The 24061-nt window shown below is 51.3% G+C and overlaps 2 protein-coding genes and 1 long non-coding RNA gene across 9 annotated transcripts in view; 1 reads left to right on the plus strand and 2 right to left on the minus strand.

The window, feature by feature from the left end:
• Positions 1 to 11241, minus strand: part of PACS2 (phosphofurin acidic cluster sorting protein 2) — a 55234-nt gene extending 43993 nt beyond the window's left edge. For 5 of the 6 annotated variants that reach the window (XM_084793304.1, XM_084793301.1, XM_084793303.1 and 2 more), the window contains exon 1: positions 11067 to 11241. In XM_084793304.1, coding sequence (XP_084649430.1) covers positions 11067 to 11185 — 119 coding nt within the window. In that variant the 5' untranslated portion in view covers positions 11186 to 11241. The remainder of the gene's footprint in view (positions 1 to 11066) is intronic. The other variant, XM_084793302.1, reaches the window with a different exon arrangement.
• A 7081-nt stretch (positions 11242 to 18322) lies between these two features.
• Positions 18323 to 21856, minus strand: LOC311603967. Its single transcript, XR_014781348.1, has 2 exons — positions 20815 to 21856; positions 18323 to 18682 (listed from the first exon to the last, which is right to left on the minus strand). It is a non-coding gene; the product is annotated as an uncharacterized lncRNA (long non-coding RNA).
• Positions 21857 to 22239: 383 nt separating this feature from the next.
• The window catches only part of BRF1 (BRF1 general transcription factor IIIB subunit), a 51976-nt gene continuing 50154 nt past the window's right edge, over positions 22240 to 24061 (plus strand). For both annotated transcript variants that reach the window (XM_084793311.1, XM_084793312.1), the window contains exon 1: positions 22240 to 22547. In XM_084793311.1, coding sequence (XP_084649437.1) covers positions 22364 to 22547 — 184 coding nt within the window. In that variant the 5' untranslated portion in view covers positions 22240 to 22363. The remainder of the gene's footprint in view (positions 22548 to 24061) is intronic.

A 24061-nucleotide genomic window follows, 5' to 3' on the forward strand; every position in this document is an offset into this window, starting at 1 on the left:
TGTAACCACAGCACAGGTGGATCTCTGTGAGTTCGAGGCCAGCCTGGTCTACACAGTGAATCCAGGACCACCAGGGCTACACAGACAAACCCTATCTAGAAAAACCAATCCACCACCCCCCCACCAAAAAAAAAAGAAAAAAGAAAAATCACAACCAAACCAAACCAACAACAACAAAAACCTGCTTCCTCTGGGACACAGGAGAAGGGTAAGGTGCTGGGTGGGGTGGATCACTGTGCAGTGGAGGACTCACACACCACAATCCACCCAACATGCTCAGACTCCAGGGCCACCTGGGATACAATGAAGGACCATGACTGGCCCTGTACCTGTCTTAGGCTGGGCCACGATGCCTCATGTAGAAGGTATCCGTGTTTGGGAAAAACCAGAGACCCCACAATCAATCAGGGCCCAGATGTACCCTATGCCCCCCTGCACCTCCCGCCTCAGCTGTTACAAACACAAAGCAGGATGCATCAAGTATGGGCTTCACAGCAAATGTCCGGGCCCCCCTTCAGGGAGTCTCCAATGCCCAGCTGCCTCCTCCTCATAACCTCGGCTGAGGCCACACGAGCAAATCCTGAGCGCGGCAGGCTGATAGCGCATTAGGGGGAACTGCGGGCACTGTGGAATGACATCCGCAGAGCCAAGAGTCTCACATTCACAGAGTCAGCTGGCAAAGCCACCTGCGCTCCGGCCTGGGGAGCTGGAGAACAATGCCTGTACTTCTAAAGCACAGCCTATGAGGACAGAGGAAACAACTGCACAAAACAGCTGGACTCCAGAGCTCAAAGGGTGGAGCATGCAGCCCAGCAGACAGATGGCCTGCACTGGGCTCGCTGCTGGGTGCAGGCCTCAAGGGGTCTGACCAAGTGGCTTCCACCCAAGAGGGCACTGAGCAGTAAAGGGAAAAAATGTTTCAATCAGAACAAGAGAAGCTATGCTCACATGCAGCAAACAGAGCTGGGAAAACAGAAAAGAATAAAAAACAGTGTCAGCAGCTGACACTTTGACAGACACACCTTGCTGAGTGCCAATTACAGCCAGCCAGAGCTACTGATGGTCCAGCGGCACCAGCAGCACGGGCAGACCAAGGGCAGCTTCCACCTTCCTCTCTCCCCTCAGCCCCATGAGAATGCAGGTGGAGAAAACTGAAGTGATGTCAGAAGCTCCCAGCTGCATGGCTGTGGGTCCAATGATGCCTCCAGCCACACCCATCGGTGACAGCAACGATGCTCACCGCCATTCATCATCCTTAAAGCAGCTAGAAGATGCTGGAAGGGAAAGTCGTAAGGAACTGTATACCTAATCAGACATACTTAAAAAAAATTCTGAAAAAAAAAATCAACTTTATTGGGCTATCTAGTTATACTGCTTTCCTGCACTGAGGGCAACTCACCTTCCACAGAAAGGAGTCCCCCAGGATAGAGGGGGAGTCAGAACCACTGTCCTAACATGCAGCCTGGGCTTCTATTTTAAGTGCAGAACATATGTGGTTTTGTTGACCCCAAGCAGAGGCCCTCCCGGTATCCTTGAGTGGTGTCAGAGCAGAGCATTCCCCAGCTGGTGGTGCAGCTGTTCCTGTTGGCCTGCCAGTCCCCTGCCTCAGGCCTCGGTGATGGCCATGTGGACTGGTAACAGGGCCAAGACACAGCGTTCCATAAGGGCAGCTGGAATGTCTACATTGAGTGTGGGGTGGGGGTGGGGTGTCCTGAGACACACGCGGGCCTGGGAAAACCTTGGGGGGTGGTGAGTGCTCCCCTGAGGTTACTACTACCCTTTCTTGGGTGGAAAGCTATTTTCTAGGAAGCAAAAACGTGAACGAGCAGAAGAAAAGTGAGGCTGATTGCACAGACTGCCTCTCACGTCCCAGGGAGGCCGGACGCTCAGAGAGGAGCTGGCTATCCCTCCATGCCCCAGGACCCTGGGCTATGGGAAGAGGGAAGAGGCTCCCTTCATCTTGTGTACATGGCTCTTTGTTGTCCAGGCTCCTCCTCAGTGCAGAGGCTCCCCCCCCACCCACCCACCCACCAAGCAGCCTTCAGAACATGGGACCTGAAAAGAGACCTTTTACAAGTCAGAGGCCTGAGCCTGTGAGGGCCGAGCCCTCCATCTCCGGACATTCCGTTGCCAGCTAAATATCTAGATCCCATGACATACCAGAGATGAGCGAAAGCGTATCCAGCAGCTGTCCTGGCTGTCCAGCCTCCGGTGCTCTCTGGGTGTGTGCATGGGAGCAACTAGAGCACAGGCATGACTCCTCCCTACCCTACAGCCTCAGATCCCTCCCCAGACCTGAACTCAGGCCTAACTGCACAAGACACTACAGGAGGGGAGATGCCACCAGGGAGAACCTGCAAAACCAGGGCTGGTGGAGGAGCCCTGCGGGGCAGCTAGCCCACCCCTCCCACCTGCTCCCAGCATCCCACGGTTCCTTCCAGCGAGCACGGCTTCAAATGGCAGTCCCTGGCAGATGCTACCCTGCCTAGCCCAGCCCAGCCATCATGATGCCTGTTTCTAATAACACCACTCAGGACACTATGTGGCCTATGGGCTACATGTGACCCCATGTCCAGCATCCCCCAACCCTCTGCTGTCCCCTAAATCTGCTCCTTCCACTCTTTCTTTACACACACACCCCATTCCTAAATTTGATTATTTTTACAACTATAAATTCAAGCCAAGCTACTTTTGGTTCAACTTCCTGTCACGGCTGGAAGAGGACAGATCGCAGCTAGGATATGGTGACTTCTGTGCTGTTCTCTCTTTAGTTTTTCAAAGGGTGGCAATCCATCAATCACATGGAAGGGGGGCATTTGGTGGTTAAAACAGGAAGTTCAGGGCCTAGAGCAATATCTCAGCATTAAGAACACTGGCTAGGGGCTGGAGAGATGGCTCAGAGGTTAAGAGCACTGACTGCTCTTCCAGAGGTCCTGAGTTCAATTGCCAGCACCCACATGGTTGCTCACAACCATCTATAAGGTAATCTAATGGCCTCTTCCGGCCTGCAGGCGTACATGCAGGCAGGGCACTGTACACATAATAAATAAATACAATTTTTTAAAAAAAGCACTGGCTGGTTCTTCCAGAGGACCCAGATTCCATCTCCAGCACCCACATGATGGCCCACAACTGTCTGTAACTCCAGTTCCAGGGTATCTGATGCTCTCTTCTGCCCCACAAGAATACTGTATGAACACAGTACACAGATAGGCATTCTAACAAAACACTCATACCCACAAAATAATAATTGAAAAATAAAATAAATTAAAGGAATTTCTGGGCACCAAGATGGCTCAGTGGGTAAAGGTACCTGCTACCAAGCCTCATGAGTTGAGCGTGATTCCCCAGGACCTGCAGAGCAGAAAGAGAAAACCGACTTCCAAACCTTGTTTTCTGATCTCCACACAAGTTCCATGGCATGTGCACACCCACATACATATACACATTTGCACACATATACACAATAAATAAATGTAAGGCAGGCATGGTTGTGCATGCCTATAATCTCACATTCAGGGAGGCAGAGGCTGGCAGATCACTGTGAGTTCGAGGCCAACCTGGTCTACAAAGCAAGGCCAGGTCATCCAGGGCTACACAGAGAAGCCCTGTCTCAGGGGTGGGTGGGGAGGAGGGTAAGTTCACAACACCTAGAAGGCATTCTAATTCTTAAATGCACATAGAATAAGACTCCAAAAATGTATAGAACAAAAACTGACAGAAAAAGAGAAATAGAAAACACTTTCTCACTTTAATTCACTCCCAAAGTAGCCCTAAAGCAAACAGCTTTGAGGATTATAACAAGCTAAGCTTGTCCAATGGACACACAGACAGCAAGCTATGCCCTGTCAGCTCCCAGATACAAATTCACCTCCGGAGCAGACAAACCCTGTGTGGAAGCTGACCACAGCCTGAGCCATAAAGCAAATCCCAAAAGCATGTTCAGGGACTGGTGTCAAACTGACCACTTTCATGAATGTGGCTTAAACAAACTAGAAATGAATAACAGAAAAAGAGGAGACAACTAGATGAAGACGCTTGGATATTAAGGCACTTAAAAATACTGCATTAACTTAAATCAGGAACAACAAAAATACTGTAACTACTTCAATCTGAGAGATGTTGTACATAAAAGCTTGTGAATACCACTAAAGCATTTCTTCAAGAAAAACTTATGCCTACAAATGCTTATATGAAGAGAAAGAGGAGCTGCTAGGCTATTGTGGCGCACGCCTTTAATCCCAGTACTTGGGAGGCAGAAGCAGGTGGATCCATGTGAGTTTGAGGACAGCCTGGTCTACAGAAAGAGTTCCAGGACAACCAGGGCTACACAGAGAAACCCTATTTTGAAAAACCAAAAAAAAGAAAAAAGAAAGCGGAAAAGCAATTAGCTATGTATTTAAGAAATTAGAGCTGGGTGGTGTTGGCACACACATTTAATCCCAGCACTCGGGAGGCAGAGGCAGGCAGATCTCTGTGAGTTCGAAGCCAGCCTGGTCCACAAAGTGAGTCCAGGACAGCCAGAGCTGAAACCCTGTCTCCAAAGAAAAAAAGAAAAAAGGAAGGAAGGAAGGAAGGGTTGGAGTGTAGCTCAGTAGGTAGAGTGCTTGCTGAGCACGCACAGCCCTGAGTTCTGCCCCAGCAGAGGGAGAAGGAAGGGAAAGGGAAGACAGGGCCAAGGACCACAAGCAGGAAATGCAAAATTCACAATCACTTAAAAAGCCAGACTCTTGGGCAAGAGGAGTCAGGAGTGCACACCACATGTACAAATAATAGGACGAATTAAAAGGAGTCAGGTGTGGTGGCACATACCTGTAATCCCAGAACTTGCGAGGCAGAAGCAGGCAGATCTGTGAGTTCAAGGTCTATATAGCAAGATCCAGGACAGCCGGGGCTATGGAGTGAAATCCTGTCTCAAAACAGTAATTGAAAGACTGAAAGGAGGGCTGGAGAGATGGCTCAGCAGTTAAGAGCTCTGGCTGCTCTTCCAAAGGTCCTGAGTTCAATTCCCAGCAACCACATGATGGCTCACAACCATCTATACTGAGATCTGGTGCCCTCTTCTGGCCTGTAGGTGGCATGCAGGTGAAACACTGTATACATAATAAATAAATAAATCTTTAAAAAAAAAAAGACTGAAAAGAAACATCACTAAATCCCACATACAGGCAGAAAACGACAGAACATTACAAACAACTCCATGTCAATGAATCTGAAAAATCTAGATGAAGTACAAACATACTCAGAAAAGCACAACCTTCCAAAACTGAAAGGGGAAAAGAGGCTCCATGAGTCTGAGGTTAAACTTTCCACAGGGAAGAGCAGGTCTAGCGGTGGTGCGCACCTTTAATCCCCTGGGGGGAGGGATGACAGAGGGACACACGACACTGCTGGAGGGTCTGTTCTGCATTATAGGACTTTGTCTCAACAACAGAAGCAAGTCTACTTGCTTCCTTGTGAGTTACCTCAAAGCGGTTTGCCCTTGAGACATGGCCCAGTGCAAAGACCAACACACAAGAGGCATCACCATATGACCACGCTGGATTTCTCCCCCCAACAAAGAATCGTGATTAATTTAATCCTAAAACTAAATAAGTAAATAAATTTTCAGTTAAAAAAAGAAAACAAGTAATTTACCAAACTAGAAGGCAAAGGGAAAAAAATCAGCCAGCTGGTTCTACCTCAGTAGAAGAGTGCCTGCCTAGGGCAAGTAGGGCCCAGAGAACTCAATACTCAAAGCCCATCACAAAAACAAAAACAAAGATGAGAAAAAGATGGCAAAAGAGGAGAGGGTATTCAAGTGAGTATATATAACACCCACCAAAGATAATTCTGGGGCTTTGGGGAGGTTGGGACAGGGTTTTGTCTGTGAGGCCCTGGCCATTTTCAACTCTCTTTGTAAAACAGGCTGGCCTCCAACTGCCAGGGATCCTCCTGCCTCTGCCTCCCAGGTGCTGGGATTGAAGGCATGCACCACCACCACCCGGCCCAAAGTGTATTTATGGAAGGGATCATGTGCCACTGTGCGCATGCGGAGATAGGACAACTTGTGGAGTAGGTTTTTCTCCTTAATACAGTGTGTGTCCTGGCATGGAACTCAGGCCACCAGGCTTAGCACCTTCACCTACTGAGTGAGTCACCATGCCCTTCCAACTAACGATAATGTTTCAAAAAGCCATATTCACCCACAATAGGACAAGACTCTTGACTTTCCCAGCTGTCTCTTCAAAATCTACAACAGATCCCTCAGTGACCACAGCAGTGGGTATTTGGCTCATTTTTACAATGCAAACACTTAGGAGGCTGAGGCAAGGTTGGGAACCAGCTTGAGCTACATAGAAAGTAACCAGGCAGTGATGGCACACACCCCGAGTCTCAGGGTTCGAGGCCAGCCTGGTCTACAGAGTGAGTCCAGGACAGGCAGGGCTACACAGAGAAACCCTGTCTGGAAAAAAAAAAAGAAAGCTAAAACGGCTGTTCAGGCAGGACCCAAACCAACCCAAGTAAGTTGGGTGCCAGATATACAGACAGTGGTAGGAAACTGTACATCTGATCACCACATGGGAAAGCCTTGACGTTACCCATCCCCAAGGAGAGGCTAAGGAAAATTCCCCACTGTCCAGGACCGTGGGGAAAAACCAGAGCAGCAAAAGATGACTTTCACTGGGATGTCCACAGTGGGAGCAGTGAGGAGCGAGTCTGACGCAGACACATAGGATTTGTCAGCAGAACCGACACATTCCTCGGGATGTATCACAGACCTCAGCCCAAGGCAAGGCACGTGCCTGAGAAGCAGCTTGGGGCTATTCCCTGACAGCCACATGCAGCTTAGTGGAGCTCAGGAAAGTGCACAGGCATTTCAAAGCCTATCTGATGCCACAGTCACAGTCTGCCCAGCCGATGGCAAAGCCAGACATGAAACACATTCAAAACTTAAGGTTTCTGGGGCTGGAGAGATGGCTCAGAGGTTAAGGGTACTGACTGTTCTTCCAAAGGTCATGAGTTCAATTCCCAGCAACCACATATTGACTCACAACCATCTATAATGAGATCTGTATACATAAAAAATAAATCTTTGAAAAAAAAAACTTAAGGTTTCTAAGATGAGACACAGAAGCAAATAACCCCTGCTCACCCCAAAATACTAGAGCTGGGTACAGAATCACACCTGTGGTCCCAGCCACTCAGGAGGCTGAGGTAAGAGCCTGGGCAGCAAAATGAGACCAGTCTTAAGTGAAGTCACAGAGCACACCACAAAGAAGAAGAGTGCAAACCCCAGGGTAGAGGCACTGGCAGTGAGCACCCACTCCCACTGTGTGAAGGACTCCTCAACTGTGTGAGGACAACAGAGCCTTCCCAGGAGAAACCAGGAGACAACCTCCACTTCAGAAACGCATCAACACACGGGGAAACTCTTGCCACTACTCATCTCCAAAGAGAGGCTCAGGAAAATTCCCCACACCGTCCACAACCATTGGGAGAGTGGAAGATTGGGCCGTCACTTTAAACTGGAGCTTTCTTACGAAGCTGCACATACCGTCTCCCCTCCACTGCAGCTATTGGGGACCCAGGTCCACAGTGAGCCCATAACAAACGACAGCCCCAAACCACATCTAAACTGTGGGTCCATTCTCACAAGGAAGTACCAGGTAACAACGAAAAGGGAAGTCTCCTGACAAAACAGCACGGATGCATCAAAGACAGCCTCACTCCACGCATGGGGCCCTGTGGGGAGAATATGCCTGGGGGTCCAGAGCTGGTGGCATCACAATGACTGAAGGACGACAGAGGTGTCTGTGCCTTCCACAAACACACATCTACAGTGGTGTGCACTTGGAAGCTGCTGTCCAGACACCAAGTGCACCACCTCACCTCAAGTGACCAAACACATGGGCTACAAGTCGGCAGAGGCTTGTGAACAGTACGCAGGTCACGCACTCAGAGATGTGTTGATAATCATCAGCATGAAGTCAAGTGGGAGCACAAAGGTCCAAAGTGGCAAAGACCCTGCTGAGCAGTGGCTGGAATCTCAGCCTTCAGGGGCAAGATGCACCAAGCTAAGCTGTTGGGGCCAGGGGAATTGGGCAACATGGCTGGGCCACCATGAATACCAGGAGTTGGGTCCCCCTCACACCAGTCCCAGGATGCCTCAGCACCCGGATCCCCCTGGGGCTGGAGAACTGTCTCACCACCTCCCAGGAAGGAAGGGGAACTGAAACCAACCAATGCCACAGTGAGGGGGATGGATAGCACTCCCACCTCACCCCCCCCCCCCCGCAGGCCAGCCCTGCATGTCACCAGTTGTAGGTGGGGAAAGATTACTATCCCTTACAGAAACTGCTGAGATTCAAGTAGGGGGAAAGGGTGAAGAAAAGTTGGCAGAAGCTATGAATAGGAATCTCACTAACAAGGAAGTACCAATGGTCTGGATTCATAGTCAGGGAAACTCAAACTGGAATCACCACAGTGTTTCACACCCACCAGCTTGGCAAGAGTGCAAGGCAGTGAGGATTCTCACCCTGGTGCTGGGGCCCTAGCTGGTACAACTGTTTTGGGAAGCAACTGAGTAGTAACACTAAGGGAACACACACCCACACCCTAAGTCCTCCTACGTGACAAAACTCGGTCAAGGCACTGCGGCCTGCCACAGGGACAGGCATGCGCTCTGAAGATAGGTAAGACAATCTCCTCTTTGGTGGCAATGGCAGATTTGTAATATCCCTCAACAGATGTCCGGGTCATCACTCTGACGATGACGCTGTGGCAGTGGTGGCAGCAGCCACCAGCACAGATGCAGCTCAGTAAAGACTTGAGCAAAGACAGCAGTGAAAAGAACTCGGGGTACATGACCACAGGCTCCTCTGCAGATAGTGCCCAAAAGAGCAGCACTGCACAGCAGGTGGTCAGAGGGTACTGCTGAGGGTGCAGCCACACAGCAGCAGGGCACAGATGGGCACAACACTCAGGACAGAGAACAGGCAGACACACACTGCGACTGTGTGCTTTCACACACAGAACATCTGCTCACCCGTCCAGAGACAGCCTCTCACCTCTGCCAAGCCCAAAGCCTGGCGCTCCCCAGCACCTGCTGCAGCTCACCCCAGAATCGTCATCACTGGTCCCTGTGTGCAAGCCTGTCCTAAAGCAGCCTACCCTGACCCTGCCTTCTCCTGTAGAAAGAGGAGGGTCTTCTGGGTTCTGCAAGACAGAGACCAGAGCAGGCACAAAGCATGCCTATAATCACTGTACGCAGGAGACAGATTCAGGAGGATGAAGTGTTTAAGGCTACTCTGGACAAATTCAAGGCCATCCGTGACTACAAAGCAAAACTCTGTCTCAACAAACAAACAAACAAACAAACGAACAAACACAATCCACCTTTAAGGAGAAAGTAAAAAGGCCTCAGTCCCCTTCCTTACCAGGTTTAGGCCTCAGTCTTAGGTGAGTGTGGGGCATGTACCTGCATCTGTAGTTCTAACTATAAATGAAACTGAAAGCCGGGCGTGGTGGCGCACACCTGTAATCCCATCACTCGGGAGGCAGAGGCAGGAGGATGCTGTGAGCTTGAGGACAGCCTGGTCTACAAAGCAATTCCAGGACAGCCCAGGCTACACAGAGAAACCCTGTCTCAAAATAAATAAACAAACAAAAATTTAAAAAAAGAAAGAAAAGAAAAACAAAAAAAATAAAAGAAGCTGAAGTGTGTGCGTGTAGTGGGGGAGGGGTGGATCACAAGAACATAGGAGTTCAAGGACAACCTCAGCAACATGAGATTCAGTGTCAAAGAAATGAAGAAAGAAAAGAGGGAGGGAGGGGAGAGAGAGAGAGAGAGAGAGAGAGAGAGAGAGAGAGAGCGAGAGAGAGAGCGAGAGAGAGAGCGCGCGAGGGCTACCAACTAACCAATCCTTAGCTCTTACTTAGGGAACTCGGGCTTCTAAAGGAATACAAGGGTCAGTGTGAAGTGGGATGCTCAGGGCAATGATGCAGAGACAGAATTAGAGTGGGAGGGTCCAGCATTACCCCCCCCCCACCTCCACACACTCTCATCGTTGGGGTCCTGGGAGATGCTCCCAGTGAGACAAAAGCTCACCTCAGGTCTCAGTCCTACACATGCCCCACAGGTCAAGAAACCGGTTCAGCATCCATCCTTCCTTTCCCGAAGACACAGCCAGACCCAGAGTGCTTATACACTCTGAAAGGGCAAAGTCACTACCTAGTGGCCCCTGTACCTCAACACCACACTCAGAGACCTGCTGAAAGAGCCTTGCAAAGTAGGTGCTACAGGCCAACCTGAAGTTCGCCTGCAGTGAAGTACTCTGCTTCCTAACAACTCTACACTGATCCCCTCGGGGCACGCTGTCCAGGTTCTGTGCCTGGAAGGCTCTTTGGTGAAAAGCCTACTTTTCCCAGTCTCCCCAGAGGAAAGCCTGCAGCGCCCTTAGCATGGTGTCTGGAGTTCCTCTTTTCCCTCACTAGCTGAAGTTCCCGATTAGGATCCTAGCAAAGAAGAAATCACAAAAGTTTCAAGCTGGGCAGCAGAACGGGAAGCTGTAGGTCCACACAGAGGTGGGTGGCCACAGCGTCCGTCCGGTGGGTAAATCTCGTCTAACCCTTTCCATGGGACGAGGAGGAGGTCGCCTACCCAGGGAATAGAGAGGCCAGGCTTGTGCAGTGGCAAAATTAACAGCTCCAAGCAAAGAGTACAAGGGACTCCCACAAGGCCGACAGGTGAAGAGCGCAGACCTGACCCGCGCGGTCTAGAGGGAGAGGCAATAGTGCCTTGTCCTGTGAGCCTCAGGCCCAGGCCTCTGGGGTGTGACAGTACCGCTGCACGCGGGAGGAGAGCTCTGGCACCAGGCGAGAGCTCGATCGCCTGAGGTCCGCTGCGCTGCGCAGCCCCGCCCGAGACGCAGGTGTCAAGGTGCGGGCAGAGCACTGGTCCCGCGAGCCAGAGGCCCGCTGCCCCGCCCCGGCCCTCGCCTTGCTCTCGCCGGCGCGCGCTCGGGGACGCGGGGTCCCGGCCCGCGGGCAGGTGCGCGCGGACAAAGCGCAGCGCGGGGGCGTACCTGGGCACGCAGCTGGGGCTGGAGCCGTCCACCTCCCAGGTGGCGAACAGGTTCATGGGCACCGGGGTGTTGAGCGCGCCGGGCGCGCCGGGCAGGCCGAGGCGGCCCCGCTCGGCCATGGCGCCGGCCCCGCCGTCCCTCGGCGGCCTGGGGCTGCGCCGGGCCGCGGGAGCGCGGCGGGCGGGCGGGCCGGGCGCGCGGAGGGCGGCGGCGCGGTCACATGGCGCCGGCGGCCGGCGGGAGTCGGGCAGGCCCGCGGGCGGTGTCCAGGCTGCGCCCTCGCCCCGCCCCCTACCGCACCGCGCCGCCTATTGGCCGGCAGGATAGGGCTCGCGCGGCGCACCCAATCACCGCCTACCGGAAGTGAGGCGCGCGCCCCAGGGCGTCTCCGGCGCCCAGGCGCGGGAGCGCGCGCGCGCGGCTGCGTACAGGCTCTGCCCTCCCAGGGACCCAGGCAAGCGACGCGATGGCTGCGGGAGTGGCCAGGTCTGCGAGCCCTCACGCGCTCTGCTGCGGCCCGGAGGCCTAGGCACATGCCCGTGTCCCCCGGTGCCTCCTGCCCTTGCCATCCTGTGTGCCCCCGGCACAGGCCCCTAAGGCCTCTCTGGGCTCCTCATACTCTGTAGGCCCCACCCACCCTTATCCCTTAAGGAGTTTCAGCCACCATCTGTCCTCCCTAGCTGCCCCTTACAGCAACTCCTCCTACATTCAGCAGTGCTTTATTTATTTATTTGTAAGTTTTTCTCAAGACCATCAGAACAAATATTTGGCACAGGGTGGACTCTGCCTTTTTCACAGTGAACTGGTAACTCGGGCCAATAGGGGTGGGGGAGGACAGTCAGACTGCCCGCAGGGCCCAACAGGCCAGGCATGGCCTTGGGAAGGCCAGCCTCTGGGGCCCAGGGAGAAGCTCCAAGAGGCACGTGTCCCTCCCCTCTCTTTTTGGCTGTCTTTGGTCAAAGTCAACAAATTTAGGAAAAAGCTCTTCTGGCACGTCTTGTTTCTTTGTATCCACAGCTTTCTTTACACAACTGCCTTTCTCCCTCTGGGTCCCATGTCTTATTATCTACAAGTAATTTTATTGAAACAATTCTAACCCAAGCCAATCTGACCTGGCTGTCCCTCCTGGAGCCTCGGGGTTACCCTGGCAATCCTGCTTTCTGCTTTTCTTCCCAGGAAGGCCCTATGGGGGTGGTCCCTCCTCCACTGTGACACCCCACCCCCCTGCCAGAGGCAGCCTCCTGCTGTAACTCCAGGATGGGAGCTGCAAACAGCTGCAACTGCTTAAAGCCAGAATCCCACTTTGAACAGAACAAGGGGACCTGTGTGTGTGTGTGTGTGTGTGTGTGTGTGTGTGTGATTTTTCCCCCCTCATGTTCCTCACTCATTGGGGTGGTAAGACAAAGTCCGGAGGGTCTGTCAGTCTGTACCCAGCTGAGATGAATATTGTCTGACATTGCAGCCCTATTGGGGCCAGTAGTGAGGCTTGTACCTAGGAAACTGCAGGCTGTGTTCACTGAGCTTGGTGGACAGGCTGCCTTTGATTGGAAGCAAAGAACAAGCATACACTGACCTCAGCAGTTGGCATACAGCGCTGGGGACAGACCAAGGGTGCATTTGCAGCAGAAGAATGGGCTGCCTGATGAGTTGTGTCTGTGTGCGCCAGGCAGGCATTGCGGCCAGGGTCAAGGGAGGAAGAAATGAGAGTGACCAAGCTGTGCACACTGGGGCTTGGCACCAGTGTCCTCAGTCGAGTTGTGCTATGTTGTACTAGACACCATTGTAGGTTCTCAGTGAGTATGACATATCTGCCCGTTCTCATTTTAAAGGGGAGGAAAGTGAGATGCATGCATTCTGCACATCCTAAGGGGTGTGTGTGTGTGTGTGTGTGTGTGTGTGTGAGAGAGAGAGAGAGAGAGAGAGAGAGAGAGAGAGAGAGAGAGAGATGGCTGTCTGTTGAGGTAGGTCATGGGGACATGTTAGTAGTTACCAGTGTGTTTTTCTGAGTGAGTAGATAGCAGTTTGACTCTGTTTCACCAAACCTGTTATTTGTATTTTTGGCCTCTGTGTTTGAAAATAATGCTATGTCCATCCTCCTTTTGGAAACTATGGCTCCCAAGACAAGTTCCTTGTAAGCTGGAAAATGCCTCTTCCTGTGAACTAGGTATGATGTGACTCCTAGCCTGACACATGTTTCATCTTCTTACAGTTTTTCCTTTAAAGTGGGAACTTAGTTCAGGATGAGCCTCTGTGAACAGCTGAGGTGGGTGGCCATGGCTGGGGTGAATGCCGAAGGAGAGGGTCCTTCTGAGCCCTGCAGTCCCATGTCTGCACACAGAGACCACTATTAAGGCCTGACCACATGCTGCCTGCTCACCAGCAATGGTTTGTTGGAAGTAATTACATTGTTGGGCTCCAGAAAGCCACCTCAGGCAGTGGCAGGAAGTAGAGATTTTAGCCAGCTTCCTACAGGCCCACAGATTGTCACTGGGTTTCCCTCAGTCTGCACATTGGGGATCTGACTCTCCAGCAGGTGCTCTGGACCGTGCATTCCTTGGAAGCCACTGATCTGTCTAGCTTGGGTTACAATGGGAAGCACCTGGCACGAGGATAGGGTGCATCATGAGGAAAGTGTGCAGGTGTGACATGGCCCATGCCTGAAGGAGCTCCCTCAGCGTCCAGAGACCTTGCAGTGTGTCCAAGGCACAAGGACCACAGGGACTCCAGGCCTCTGACCATGCCACGGGTGCACCAGACTCATGTGTTTAGTGAATTAGCACTGGTGCACACTGGGCACTGGGCCCCCTGCTTGCCTCTGTGCATCCTCCTTTGCACTGTGCATCCGGTAAGTTGCCAAGACCCTGGGGAGCTGGTGATTCTGTGATAACCGTGGTTCACATTCTGTAGGGTTTCAGACTCAGCTCTGGCCTGTGTAGCTGAGCCACTATTAAGGAGGTAGAGACAGAAACTTCATACACGGGAGATACGTTGGTCACAAGGCGTGTGGGTCATGCAGGCCTCCTTCAGAGAAAGGAATGTTGTGTGCAGGAACCTAGGTAAGCCTTCAGAAGCCAGGTGGGTGTGTAAAGAGAGGGGATGAGCAGGAAGGCTTGACAAAGCACCGGACTCTGGAGTCTGAGCTGAGCACCGGGCTACAGACACGGTCCACAGAAGGGAGACAAGACTGTGGACATTATAGAGGAGACTAAGGTTCTGTTGTAATATCCTTAGTCTTATTAATAAAAGAAGCCCAAAACAATTTTATTAGCACTTAAGAGAAAACATACTACAGGTTAGGTAGAAATCCTGGCAACCACCAGGAAGAGAAGGGAAAGAGCCATGCCTTTTAAGTTAGACGTGGGATAGACGTAGCTTATGTATGAGCCAGGCATGGTGGCGCACGCCTTTAATCCCAGCACTTAGGAGGCAGAGGCAGAGGCAGCTGGATCTCTCTGAGTTCCAGGCTAGCCTGGTCTACAGAGTGAGTTCCAAGAAAGCCAGGGCTGCACAGAGAAACCCTGACTCAGAAAAGGAAAAAATAAGAGAGAAAGAAAAGAAATAGCTTATGAAGAAGGGAAAGATGGAGGCTAGAGGAATGTGTGGGGCGCTTGCAGAGGGCGGCAGCTTAGTCCCCAGTATCCATGCCTAGCTCCATGGGGACCCAACACCATCTTCTTGCTTCTGCACACACACACAAACAATAAAATCAGTTTTAAAAAGAAAAGAGGCCAGGCAGTGCTGACACACGCCTTTAATCCCAGCACTCCGGAGCAGAGGCAGGCAGATCTCTGTGAGTTGGAGGCCAGCCTGGTCTTCAAAGTGAGTTTCAGGACAGCCAAGGCTACACAGAGAGACCTTGTCTCAAAAAAAAAAAAAAAACCAAGAAGAAACCCTGTTTCGGGAGAAGAAAAAAAAAAAGACTACGATGACAACGATGAAGAAGAAAAAGAAGAGGCGGGGAAGGGGGGGGGGAAGAACTCCCAAGAATGGAAATGAACTAGTGAGCAGAAATTATCTGGCCACTCAGCACCCACCTCTGCTCCTGGTTGTGTTTCATGGCTTCGTTTTCAACATACACTATTCTTTAGATGATGCCAGGTAAGGAAAGGCTTCCAGTCTTCCTGTGTGGCTTCTTTTATGTTTTGTTGTTGTTGCTTCTTTGTTTGTTCTTGAGACAGGGCTTCTCTGTGTAGCCCTGGCTGGCCTGGGACTCATAGCGATCCGCCTGCCTCTGCCTCCTGAGTGCTGGGATTAAAGGTGTGTGCCACCACTGATCTGTTAAATCTTGATTTAGCTTTCAGTCCTTATTCTACCGAATAGCATTTGGAACATGAGCTGCTTGTGTTTGGAGGGCTATCCTTAGGAAACCAGCAAGAGGTTAGAAGTTCACAGGCACCTGCTGTATCTCTCCGTTTCCTGGTTTATTTTATGTGTGACCTAGTTAGGCAAGAGCCTGAGCTTCATGCATCGATGCAGTCTATGGAGTCGTCTATGTGGATGCCCTGCCAGGTGGCTGGCATGGGGCAGGGCCTGAAGCACTAATGCTGACTGCACCCAGAACCACTACCAGCAGCTGCCACTGAAGGCATTTCCAGAACCTCGTAGGGCCTTGGAAAAATTAACGAAGGGCAGACCCAGCACATCCCCTTTATCAGCTAGGGACCATCTTTATAGAAATAGGCATTTATTTAACAGGTAATATATACCTACAGACCTTGGAAACCATTCAAGTCTGTAGGCCAGTAGAAAACACAAATGTCCAAGTATTCACAAAGAATAAACAGGCTTTTGTTTTTGCAAAGCGAGATGCGCACTTCAGTTGCCCGCCTGATAGAGGAGACAAGCACAGACCGGGGCGGTTAGCCCCTTTGATCTCGACTCACTCGGGCAAGCGCCCCCTCCTGGGCTACTCTGCTCAGGGGTGTGGGCTCTCTCACCCTATACCCAAGGATGGCAGAGCTGCCCTCTTCTGGTTGGCAGCGGTCTTTGGCGTTTGCCTGGGCATGTGTTGTGAGGCATTCACTGCAGAAGCGTGTGTTATTTCAAAGGGTGAGTTTATGGGAGGGAATGTCTGGTAACGGGAATGACAGACCAGCCACAACATCTTATCTTCCCCGGGTATGAGGTATTCAGCGAAGGGGAGCTCCCAGTGTTATTCTACAGGAACATTCATGGCACGTGATTCTGTGAAAAACCAGGAAATAAAGCTCATGAGCAGCATGACTTGGAATAATGGGCAGATGGCCCATCAGGAAGTCATCCTGTTACCTTATATCCTTTTTTTTTGAGACTGAGTTTCTTTGTGTACTTCTGGCTGTTCAGGAAGCCACTGTGTGTAGACCAGGCTGGCCTTGAATTCACATGCTGTGAGGCACCATGCCTGTTAACCCACTGACCACAGTTAAATTATGCTTAAGAATTAGCGGGGGAGGGGCTGGAGAGATGGCTCAGAGGTTAAGTGCACTGGTGCCCTCTTCTGGATTGCAGACCCATATGCAAGCAGAATATTGCATAGATAAATAAATAAACTTTTTTTTTAAAAGACAAAAAAAGAATTAGAGGAGGAGAGAGATGTGCAGTGCACACCTTTAATCCCAGTACTTCAGAGGCAGAGGAAGGTGGATCTCTGTGAGTTCGAGGCCAGCTTGTTCTACAAAATGAGCCCTGGATTTCTAAGGCTACACAGAGAAACTGTCTCTCCAAAAACCAAACACACACACACACACACACACACACACACACACACACACACACACACACACTGAGAGAGAGGGGGGGGAATATGAAGGGGAAGCTGGGCATGGTGTGGTGGTGCACACCGTTAATCCCAGCGCTCAGGAGGCAGAGGAAAGTGGATCACTGTGAGTTTAAGGCCATTCTGGTCTACAAAGTGAGTCTAGGACAGCCAAGGCTACACAGAGAGACCTTGTCTCAAAAAACAAAAAACAAAAACAAAAACCAGGCATGGTGTTCCCAGCCTGGTGTACAAAGGGAGTCTAGGACAGCCAAGGCTACACAGAGAAACCCTGTCTCAAAATCAAAAAAAGAGAAAGGAATTAGAGGGAAAGCTGGAAAGATGGCTCAGTAGCTAAGAGCATTGGCTGCTCTTCCAGAGGACCCGGACTTAATTCCTAGCACCCACATGGCAGCACACAACTGTCTGTAACTCCAAATCCTTTTGTTTTTTGAGACAGGGTTTCTCTGTGTAGCCATGGCTTTCCTGGACTGGCCTCGAACTCACAGTGATCTGTCTGCCTCTGCCTCCCCGAGTATTGGGATTAAAGGTGTGCACCACCATGCTCAGCACTGTAACTCCAAATTCTGACACTCTAACACAGGCATACATTCAGGCAAAACACCAATGCACATAAAATAAAAATAAATTAATAAAATAAAAGATACACACACAATCACAGGGAAGGCCAGATATGGTCTGATCTTTTTTATTATTATTATTTTTTATTATGTATGCAGTGCTCTGGCCAGAAGAGAGCATCAGATCACATTACAGATGGTTGTGAGCCACCATGTGGTTGCTGGGAATTGAACTCAGGACCTCAGGAGGAGCAGTCAGTGCCCTTAACCTCTGAGTCATCTCTCCAGTCCCAGTCTGATCTTTAAAAAAAAGAAAAATAATAAAGCCGGGCGTGGTGGTGCATGTCTTTAATGCCAGCACTGGGGAGGCAGAGGCAGGCAGATCGATGTGAGTTCAAGGCCAGCCTGGTCTACAAAGGGAGTCCAGGACAGCCAAGGCTACACAGAGAAACCCTGTCTCGAAAAACAAAACAAAACAATAATAGGAAAAGGAATCAGAGGGACTTTTGAGTTTAAATGCTCCTCTATCTTTCTCACAACAGGAATAATGATGCTAGCTGGGTGCTGTGGCTCACGCCTGTAATCCCAGCACTTGGGGAGGCAGAGGAAGAGGCAGAGGCAGAGGCAGGAGGATCTCAGTGAGTTTGAGGCCAGGATCACACAGAGAAACACTGTCTCTGGGAAAACAAAAAACAAAAACAAAAAATGAGAGCAGAGTGAGAAGTATAATGATAAGTAAGTTGGGAAAATACCAAGGTCCTAATACCATGCAGAAAACAACGGATGACATTCGTAAAAGACACAGTACCACAGACAGCACACAGGTGTTCAATCCTGCCTCACCAGAAGAATCGAAGGGATTGCTTCTTTTCTGTAGGGCTATTTCATTTTTCTAAAGTTAGCTAGTTATAGTTAGGAAAAAGGATCATGCCAATCTGAGATAGCACTTTTTAAAAATATTTATTCACTATGTATAGAGTGCTCTGCCTGCATGTACACCTGCAGGCCAGAAGAGGGCATCAGATCACGTTATAGATGGTTGTGACCCACCGTGTGGTTACTGGAATTGAACTCAGGCCCTCTGGAAGAGCAGACAGTGCTTTTAACCACTAAGCCATCTTTCCAGCCCTTTTTTTTTTTTCTTTTTTTCACAGTGTTTCTCTGTGTAATAGCCTTGGCTGTCATGGAAGTCTCTTTGTAGACCAGGCTGGCCTCGAATTCACAGAGATCCACCTGCTTCTGTCTTCTAAGTGCTGGGATTAAAGGTGTGCGGCAACACTGCCCGGCTTGATCGTGCCAACCTGAAAAACAACAATTTGTTGTTTGCTTTGGGGGACAGGGTCACATGTGCCCTGGATCTCAAACTCTGTGTGTAGCAGAGGCAGTTCTTAAGCCCACGATCCTTCAGCCTCTCCTGCTCAATTACTGGATTACAGTTCTGAGCCAGCATTTCCCTACCTGATACTGTCACATTGAGCACTGAGATTTAACAGGAATGGGGGTTGCTACAGGCCTTATGAGTGGGCCTTCAATGCCAGGCTGTATTCTGGAGCAAGCAGAAATGTGAGACTCTGGAGTAAAAGAGCATCTACACCTTAAAAAAAAAAAAAAAAAAAAAAAGAGTCAGGAAGTTGTGGAAGAGCCGGCCAGCCATAGGCAAAGAGGCTGCAGGAAAGGTCAGCCCTGTCTGCCCTGGAGGGTGCCAGGTGGGCAAGAGCCACTGGAAAGACAGATTTGACAGGGATATGGTAAGTTGAGGAGGGGGAAGAGAGAATAGTTAAAAAGAAAAAAAATCAGCTCAGGTTTGGAAACTGAGAACCATCAAATGAAAAAGACGGAGCAAACGTAAAGCAAGCAAATTTGCCTGTGAATTCGCAATGTGGGAAAATTCATGTTAATTAAGTTATTGCCAGTCGCCCTGAGTCACGCCATGTGGAATCTTTCCCTGCTCACTCTGACTGCAGTAGCAGCGCAGGCACTGGAAGTACCAGAAGGGCAGCCTCACTCGCTCACTGAAAGCCTCAGGGAAGGGCTCAGGTGCACTCCCCCAGGGGGAATGAGCGCTCCATCTACAGCAGCCTAGTGTTTCTGCCCAACGAAAAAAATAGGTTCACCTGGTGCATTGATAGCCATAGACTATTGACACATAATGCGCCACGCTCATCGCCTCCTGCTGATTTGTCAGTGCTCACTGGGCAGTCCTCACATTTGAAGAGGTGGCCTTTTAAGAGGTAATTAGGGTAGCATGCACTTGTTAGGAAAGGCCCTAATCCACTATAGCTGTGTCCTTAAAAGAACTGAAGACACCCACACACAGAGGATATTTGATGCAGAAGGCGAGAGAGGCCTCTGGAGAAACAACCTTGCTCACACTTTGACTTTCAGCCTCTAGATTGCAAGATCACTTAAAAAAAAAAGATTGATTTATTATGCATACAGTGTTCTGTCTGCATGTCTGCCTACATGACAGAAGAGGGTATCAGATCTTATTTTAGGTGGTTGTGAACTGCTATGTGGTTGGTGGTTGGTGGGAATTGATCTCAGAGGAGTTCTGGAGGAGCAGCAGCCAGTGCTCTTAGCACCGGGGCCATCCCTCCAGTCCAAGAGTAGACAATTTTAAGCCAACAAGTCGGTGGCACTTCACTGTGGGAGCCCTAGCAAACAAATACGCTCTGCACAAATTTTACTGAAGCAAGAGAAAAAGAGTTGAAGGTAAGGCAATGTGTGGACTGGTGTGTGGGAGGGCTGGAATGTTCCACACATACCGGGGAATAAGAGGATGCAAGGCTAATGGAGTGGACAGGAGTGTGGAGGGCGGGGGTGGGGGGATGGGGACGGGGTGGGGGGTGGGCAAAGCAGGAGGTCCACACTTGGAATCTGCAGGCAGAGGGACTTAACAGGCACTCTAGCACCCTTGCTGTGGGTTTGGTGCTTTCCCATAATGAAGCATTCGGGTGTGTGTCCTGCTGAAATACAACAAACCCCAGCTCGGAGCTGTGTTTCTCTCCAGAAGATGACATTCAGAAGCAAGCGTGTGCCAGATAAAGGGAATGGCGAATCAGAAGACTCGGTGGTAGGAACCCACCTTGCGCTCAGCTTTTCAGGTTTATTCCTTGTGCAGCAGGATGCTCCTTGCCCTCAAGACCTAGATAGGGTGAGCCTTATAAACCAACTCCAAGGGGGCTGGAGAGTTGGCTCAGTGGTTAAGAGTACTGTCTGCTCTTCCAAAGGTCCTGGGTTCAATTCCCAGCACCGACATGGCAGCTCACAACTAATTGTCTGTAAATCCAAGATCTGACACCCTCACACCAATGCATGTAAATTAAAATTAAATAAAAATATTTTTAAAAAAGCCAACTCCAAGATGAAAAGGTTATCCCCCTCCCTGCCACCCCCAGACATGGTCTCTCAACACAGCATTGGCTCTCCTGACCTTCTGACTGGGAGTCCCTCAGCTGGTTAGGATCCCTGGAGGTGGCTTCGGAGCTCAGAACTGTGCAGCCCTCCGGACCCTTCCAGTCCTTGACTTTAGAATGTATTACCATGTGCCTGCCGGTTGGGGAGGGCACACGTGTGGAGGACAGCTCTGTGGAGTCAAGCCTCTCCGTCCACCTTGCCATGAACCCCTGAGATCGAACTCAGGACACTCAGATTTGCTTGACAAGCGCCTTTACTTGCCCAGCCATCTCCTCCTCCTTGCCTTCTTCAAGAGTTCTTTATTAAGTAGACAGTGCCGCATGTACACCTGCACACCAGAAGAGGGCACCAGATCTCTTTATAGATGGTTGTGAGCCACCATGTGGTTGCAGGGAATTGAACTCAGGACCTTTAGGAAGAGCAGGCAGTGCTCTTAACCACTGAGCCATCTCTCCAGCCCCGGCAAGCTTTTCTTTTCTATGTTTTGAGATCTTCCAAGTTCTTTGTTGCTGTTGTTTGAGACGGGGTTTCTATGTGTAACAGAGCTCTGGCTGTCCTGGACTGGTTTTATAAACCAAGCTGGCCTCTGCCTCTGCCTCCCCCGTGCTCGGCGGCTTCCAAGTTCTTCATATGTTTTTCTGTTAATATTTCAGTTGGGATTACACTGGCTTTGCAAACTGATGAGAAGCTTGCACATTTACAATGCTTCCGCTTACCCAGGAAAAGGTCCTCTCTAATCTAATTTAGTTTGAGCTCCTGTGACATCCTGGAGTCTGTTTCCGACCTGCGGTCGTGCTAAAACTTGTCAAGGGCTGCCAGGCAGATGGTGAGCCGCACCTGCAGATCCAGAGGGCTCGGCGTAGGCTCCATTCCGTCAGAGCTCACCACCTACCCAGGAAATGGGGAGTCCTGGGGAGAACTTGGCGCTAAGGGGGACCAAGCGTTCCATCTAGGGGGATGGGGGTGCAGCTGAGAACATTTCTCCGCCCCTCGCACAACCTGGCCCCGCACCCCCCTTGATCTTGCCGGGGGACGCTTACTCGCCAGGCCCCTCCCGCTTCGCCCGCCCTCCAGCCCCATTGTGCCAATCGCTGCAGGAGCCACCATAACCCTGGGCCGGGCCTTGGCCGCTTCAAGTTACCGCCCACAAGCCCTTCCCACTACTTTGTTTGCAGAGTCCGCTCACTGACCGTCCGCTCCGCTTAGGCTCCGCCCGCGGCCCCGCCCTCCCCGCCCGCCCCGCTGCTGGCCCGCGAGGCCTGCGGGGCTCCTGGTTCGGAGCGTCGGTCCGGGCCGGCCGGGAGGTCGGCGGTTCGGTCCCGGCCTCCGGACGCTTCTTCGCGTTCCCTTCCCGGTCCCGCGGGCGCGGCCGTTGGAGGCGGCGCGGCCCGGACGCGCGAGGCGAATCTGCCGCGACGAATCGGCGGGCGTGGCGCCGGCGGCCTCGCGAGAGCGCGGCGCAGGCGGAGGCGGCGCGAAGGGCCTTGCGGGCTGAGGGCCGCGGGCAGGGAGCGGGCGGCGGGGCGGCGGGGGAGGGGCCGGCGGCGGGGCCCCGGGGCTCCGACATGACGGGCCGCGTGTGCCGCGGCTGCGGCGGCACGGACATCGAGCTAGACGCGGCGCGCGGCGACGCGGTGTGCACGGGCTGCGGCTCGGTGCTCGAGGACAACATCATCGTGTCCGAGGTGCAGTTCGTGGAGAACAGCGGCGGAGGCTCGTCGGCGGTCGGCCAGTTCGTGTCTCTCGACGGTGGGTCCCTCAGCTCGGGGAGACCGTGGGGCGGGCAGGGCTGAGTATGCGAGATGAGTAAAAAGTCGAGGCCGGCTGGGAAGCTGAAGCGGATGTCCTGCGACAGGCCGTGGGCAGGCGGGCAGGGAAACTGAGGCAGGGCCAGGCCAGGCACTTGCAGCCAGCTCTCCGCCGCGTCCCATACGCCGACGTGAGCTCTGCGATCTGAGCGGTCCAAAAGTCCCGGTCTGGTCCAACGGAGCCGGTCGAGCTGCGTCCCGGATTCTGGCAGGCACGGTTTTGAGGTTCGCATCCTGATGCACGTTCAGATTTTCCCCGGCTGGCCACTGACAGTGTGCATTGACAAGGGCTATGAAATAGGTACGCCCAGCCTCAATTCTCTGCCCAGTCACCTAAGTCTTTATTATTATTTAATTAGTGTCTGTTTCCTAACCGTTAAGTGTTGGAGTCTTTGGCGCGGTGGGCTTCCAAATCCTCCTTTGTATATGTGATTCATGAAGCAGAAGTTAACTCATTTGACCAAAGGTTTTATATTTTGAAGCATTCCAACTTGTCTTTTCTTTCTTAATTTTTCTTTTGTCATGAACCTAAAATGTCTTTGTTTGTGTCACCGCATTTGTCTTTTAAAAGTTACTTATATTTTTATATAGTTACCCCTTCCCCCATCTAGCCCAGGGCTTCTGGCATACTAAACAGCTCCCAAATCCTTATGCCAATGGAAGCTTATGCCACAGTTTGAGTTAAGCCTTGTGGAAAGTGTGATGTGCAGGCTGATGTTCCTTTCTTGCGTGTGGAGGTCCTGTTTTTTCTGCACAATTTGCTGGAAGGTTTATTTTTTCTTTCTTTTTTAAACATGGAGTTACCATTGTTCCTTCAGCAGAGATCACTGTATGTCATCTGTGTGGGCCTGCTTCTGGGTTCTGTCTTGTGTCCATCCTTACATTTTGTTTACATACTAATGTCTTGAGATCAGATACTGTGAGCCATCCAGCGTTTGTCTTCGTTTTTTGGAACTGTAGAGTAACTGTGTATTTGCTTGTTATGTGTCCTGTGCATGTGGTCCTCGGGCCAGAATGCAGGTCTTGCTCATGCTAAGCAAGTGCTCTGCCGCCGCGCCCGCAGGGCTTTGCCAAGTTGTCCAGACAGGCTTTGAGTTTAATCAGTAGCCCAGAGAAGCATTGAATTTGAAGTCCTTCAGCCTCAGCCTCCTAAATGCTGGGATTGCAAGCATGCATCACCGTGCCCTGTGTGGCTGTGTGTGTATGTGTGTGTGTTGTAGTGTGTATGTGTGTGTATGGGTGCACATGCATGTGCAGGCGCACACACGTGTGGGTACGTGAGTGAGTAGGCCCAAAGTTGGCATTGAGTACTTTCCTTGGGAATTCTATACCTTACTTATTGAGGCAGGGTCTGTCGTTGAATTTGGAACTCAACCAATCCAGGCTGCTCTAGCTGCACGGTTTGCCCAAGGGATTCCCACTCTCAGCCTCCCAGTTGCTGGAGTTAAAGGTGGC

This window comes from Acomys minous (assembly GCF_964271855.1).
Source record: "Acomys minous genome assembly, chromosome: 8".
NCBI classification, from domain to species: Eukaryota; Metazoa; Chordata; class Mammalia; order Rodentia; family Muridae; genus Acomys; species Acomys minous.